The sequence below is a fragment of the Pundamilia nyererei genome, unplaced genomic scaffold (assembly GCF_000239375.1).
Source record: "Pundamilia nyererei isolate P.nyererei 1_Seehausen unplaced genomic scaffold, PunNye1.0 scaffold00201, whole genome shotgun sequence".
In the NCBI taxonomy this organism is placed as follows: Eukaryota; Metazoa; Chordata; class Actinopteri; order Cichliformes; family Cichlidae; genus Pundamilia; species Pundamilia nyererei.
In genome coordinates this window covers 450,522-455,679 of record NW_005187602.1, presented here as the reverse complement: position 1 = coordinate 455,679, position 5,158 = coordinate 450,522, and the positions used below count along the sequence as shown (strand labels likewise).

At 37.6% G+C, this 5,158-nt stretch overlaps 1 protein-coding gene across 2 annotated transcripts in view; it reads left to right on the top strand.

The window, feature by feature from the left end:
• LOC102195555 (metabotropic glutamate receptor 8-like) overlaps positions 1-4,950 on the top strand; it is a 134,609-nt gene extending 129,659 nt beyond the window's left edge. For both annotated transcript variants that reach the window (XM_005747626.1, XM_005747625.1), the window contains exons 10-11: positions 3,255-3,501; positions 4,272-4,950. In XM_005747626.1, coding sequence (XP_005747683.1) covers positions 3,255-3,501; positions 4,272-4,321 — 297 coding nt within the window. In that variant the 3' untranslated portion in view covers positions 4,322-4,950. The remainder of the gene's footprint in view (positions 1-3,254; positions 3,502-4,271) is intronic.
• The last annotated feature ends 208 nt before the right edge of the window (positions 4,951-5,158 follow it).

The window sequence follows — 5,158 nt, the reverse complement described above, 5'->3', positions numbered from 1 at the left end:
ATATATTTATAATTTTAATAAATGACAAATTAAAAAGGCATGAACATTTTTTTTGTATCGAAAAAATATCGAACCGTGACACCAAAATATCGAACCGAACCGTGAATTTTGTGTACTGTTGCACCCCTACTTTTTACCCTTCAACACCTCAAGTTCAGTTTGATTTGAAAAATTCAGGGAGCATTTGATCCTGAAAATTGGCTATTTCTGTTAGGCTTAATAACAGGATAACCTATATCCTTTTTGCACAAATCTGAAGTTTGGTAGACTAAGACTATATTTGAGAGTATATTTGTAATGCCATTTCATGTTAAAATGTTCCTTTAAAAACCAGTGTGTAACTATGAGTACGCTGCTGGCTTACCTTTCTTCTCTATGTTTTCTAACACTTATTATTAGACTACTGTGACCTTCAAACACTGGTTTTATAGTAACAGATTATATCTAAGAGGCCACATAAATTACTTAAGAACTTGTTTTTCCCTATATTTTAATTGTGTCGTGCATTTTCATAACGATTCCTTAATGCATCACTGGAATCACTGCCACCTACTTGTTTTGGGCTTTTAAATATGGAACTCACCATCTGTCGCCAATGTTCCTTCCTCCCCTTTGCTTCCTCTCTTTCCTGGTGGCTGAGCAGAGCACCACTGAGGAATTCAGCTGTCAGTTTGACAATCGGTTAAAAGGGCCATTAACCCGGCTGTGCTTCCTTGAGGTGGTTGTCATAGTAATGAAGTTGGTGTCAAAACAGTCAGTAACAGCAGGTGGCGTTCTGTTTTGGGAGCATAAGCGAAGGTGTGCTGTGACAGATGTTGTAAGGCAGGTATGAGCTTTTTGGTGCCTGGTTGAGCTCCCCACGTGTGTGTGTGTGTGTGTGTGTGTGTGTGTGTGTGTGTGTGTGTGTGTGTGTGTGTGTGTGTGTGTGTGTGTTCTTATTTATATACAAGATACAAGAGTCGGGTTGAAAACTGTTCTCTCTCTCTTTCACTCTGTTAACTGAGTCAACAATTTCCTTGCTGCATCAGACAGTTGGTTTTCATCCCAACACAGACTGCAGCACATCTGTCAGCTGACGGAGAAGACAAACACTTTAATACTTCCTGTTTCAATTGAGACCACAAAGATGCTTTCCATTTAAATCCAAGAATCTGCTCAATGCTGCAATGTTTCATTTTGGTTCAGTTAAAGCAGTTGGAGAAAATTTGCTGCAGTGATGTCCACCTGATCTGTGACTTCATTGTTTAACTTGCACTGGTTTTCCTGCTCAGCTATCCCTATTTTATTCATGCAACAGCTCATGTCTCTGCTGCATAAAATCCACCTGAATGTACAGGAGTTACTGTTTTTCTCAATAGCTAACTCAAAATCAGTACTCTCTGGTGCACAATAATTCATTATTTGGTTTTTGTACATTTTTCCAATAAAGCCAAATAGTTTTTTGTTTCTTTCACCCCTTCTGGCCAAAGTTTTAGAAGGACAAATCTTGTTTAAGTTAGTATTGTGTATGTTTAACTTTGCATGCTACTTACGTCACTCATAGTTTTCATTTTCAGCTCCATGTTTTTATTGTTGCTAGTAGAGAAGCTTCTTAGCAGTTCAAAATAATTTTAATTTATCTTATGTATTTCAACCAGTTTATCCACTGTCAGGTTGTTTGCTGTTGGGTGAAATTGGTTGCAAAAAACGTACTATTGACTTGGTCATTGTCATTTGTTTGCAAGGAGATGACAGCATGTCTGCAACTACTCAACAACTAATTATTAAGCAGCTGTGAAACTGAAGAGTTCCCATTCAAAGTAAAATTTATGCCTTACCACTTCAACAAATAAGGCTTTTAGTTTGAAGCTGAACAGCCTCTGGTTTCTTCCAGTTGGTGGTTAGTTAGCAGAAAAGTTGACTGCTTTAGTGCAGCTAATGCTAGAGTACAGGTAAATGCAACAACCTAACGAGCAACCAAGTAAACACAAAGAGTACCCTCGTTCCAACTGATTTCACAGAGCAATAGCCAGCACCCTCTAACATCTTCACCTTGTTTTTCAACTAGCCAAGGATCGCACATTTTTCTCTGGCAGCAATCTCTAGGCCTGTGTGACTGAGGTCTTATATTAAAGATATCACCTTTCACTGACATCATACAGTTCAGCAAGTAGAAAAACTGTTTACACCACTCTGAAGCGGGAGTTTCTAGATCATCACCATTCAGCAATACTTCTACATACACTGACATCATCATTGGACGCTTTGGTTATTTTTTGCATGTGAGCATGAAACATACATTATGTGAAAAAGAACATTTTAGTACTGTCGAGAGAAGTGGGGCAGAGAGAGATTGAAGTCCCCCTGACTTTCCCCTGTCATCACATCTGAGAGGTGGCAAAAGGTTTCAACATCCAGCCTTATCTGTTAAAAATGATCAGAGTGCTAAAATATTATTATTCTCAATCAAAGATAAATCAAAATAAAAATGTAGAAAAGATAACAAATATTGTTTAGTACTGATCAGAATAGAATCAGGTATGTTAAAATTAAGTACGTTTAAGTTTAACCCATATAGTAAATAAAAAAATATGGTTTATGAAATTACACTCATAGCAGGCTGCACTGTGAGGCTCTACAGAAAAGGCCTGCAGAAAACTATCTATTATAACAGCCAGAACAATTAGCTCTTCTAAAAAAAATTCTTCCTAGGGTCTCTTTTATTCTTCGGATGGACCTTGAGGGCATGGTAGCGCACTTAACACTTTTTCCTCCTATCCTGACTCTACAGCCAAAACTGTGAGGATCAGAAGAATTTGATTTGTCACTGAACAGAGTGAGACAGGGGACATTAATGACAGTTACTACAGTAATCATGATACTTACTCATAATGCATAATACAAACACTTTAATTTAGTGTTGAATTAGATTAATGTGAGCCTTCTTGGCTTCTCATTGGTTTGTGCAGTACAGCCAATAAATGACAAAATATCAAATCACATTCTTTCTGTATTTAACACATTACATTAATCTCTGAATTGGGAATGATTGTGAGCTGGATGAGCTACTAGATCACTGAAATTAAACGTCCATTTTTAATATAAACTTTGTTTAAATGTAATCCTTGGAATTATTATAGGTCACTAAAAGCACCAACTGTTTCATAGTTTCTTTGCACCGCAGTTGAGCATTATTAGGAGGTCGATGTCTTGGTCATTGTACTGCCTCTTTGAGTCTCATTCTCAGCCAGTTCTTCCTCCTGTTTTATCCACAGATGTACATCCAGACGGCGACACTGACGGTGTCTCTGAGCCTCAGTGCTTCTGTCTCTCTGGGCATGCTCTATATGCCAAAGGTGTACATCATCATCTTCCACCCCGAGCGGAACGTCCCCAAACGTAAACGCAGCTTCAAGGCCATCGTCACCGCTGCCACTATGACCAGCAAGCTGTCACACCTGGCAGCTGAGCGGCCCAACGGCGAAGTGAAGACTGAGCTTTGTGAGGGTATGGAAGCTAGTGGTAAGTGTGACCAGGAGATGTTTGATAGCTGGCATTAAAAGACCAGGAGGAGACAGGGAACAAGATGATCTAGTTAAACATTATCCTTTAAATTATGGTAAAAGTATTATTGTTAGAATCAGTTAGAACGGACAGATGTGCAAGAAAATATATATTTTGTTGATGAGGTGATGTCAGAGGCAGAACGAGTTTTTTTCTTCTTTTCAGTAATAAGCATTTAACATGAAGTGGCTGGAGTTTATTTAGACGTCACCTGAGACTGGATTTGAAGCCAAAACTGCTTATAGCTCAGAGTTACACTTCAAAGCTACTTCTTAGTCCATCAGCAGAAAATCACAAGACGTCAGATTGTTTACTCATTCGAGATGTGCTGACTGAATTGCTCTTCTTTCTTTAACAAGCAGGAGCTTCCACGTCACTTTTAATTTCTCTACCTTCTGATGTTCTTAGAAGGCTGATGTTCTTACAGGATAAAAGAGGTCTTCTTTTATGCTGCAGAAGTAATAAACATTCAATTTTCCAAGAGAAATAAGAATTAAGGTGGTATACAGAATATAATAATCAGTCTTTTTTTGGTCTCAGTAGAATCCAAGAATTATGTTAGAATTATTCAAATCATAATCTTACCATATAGGTATATACAGCGGAACTGTGGCTAAAGAAGATTGATGAAACCATAAGAGACAAAAAAAATACCAATAGAGAAGAGTTGTCTGTTGCTGTTCTAATATCTCAACTCATAAACCTGCTGTTTTCTATCCTCTTGTTAGTGCCACCTCCAAAAACGACCTATGTGAGCTACACCAACCATGCGATGTGAAGATATAACAACTTTGGCACAAAGACCTTTTGGGACATTTAATATGCACATTTTTGTCAGATTTTGAGGAAAGGACACCACCACAGGCTATGACAGAAACGAGGTACTCTGAACAATTTCAAGATCAGAGGGAGTCTGTGGAGTTTTTTTGTTTGTTTGTTTTTTTCTGTTTACAGACAGCAGGGAACAGACCTCAGCGGAGCAAAAAGCCTAAAAATAAAGTAAAATCCATCTGAAAAATATTAAGGAAACAAGAAGATGGTAACTGGAGACTCAAGCAAAATTTTTGTTTAAATACATTTTTTTAAAAATCTTCTGAAAGAAATTGTGGGGACTAACTGTGTTTGTTGCTATTCTAATTGTATGTTGACAACAAAAACAACTTAATAGTGGTTGTGAAAATTCTGATTTTGTCTGATGTTGTGTGTCCATTGACGTGCATTTTGAGATGATACTGTCACTGTTTTTGACTAACTGGTTGGCAGGTTTTGGTTGTGATATGATTAAATGCCATGGTTTAACTAACGCATGCACTTTTTATACAAAGGCTCTATTTATAATAAAAAAATGTTTCTCAAGTCGTAGCCATTCTTTGTTCTATTTGAAGGGGGAAGTCTGAAAAAGAATAAATGGACAAAATTAAAACTTTTCTTTTCATAATGACTGTGGCAACGTTTTGATTTCCCATTTATTTCAAACTGGCGTTGTCATCTCAATGACAAAAAGTTTATGTTATGGAAACACTGCTGATCCCTAAGTGCAAGGCTTCAGGAGTGCATTTTCTTAATGTTCTTGATAGAGGGTGGGTTGATTTCTTATGTCAACATGCAACCTGGT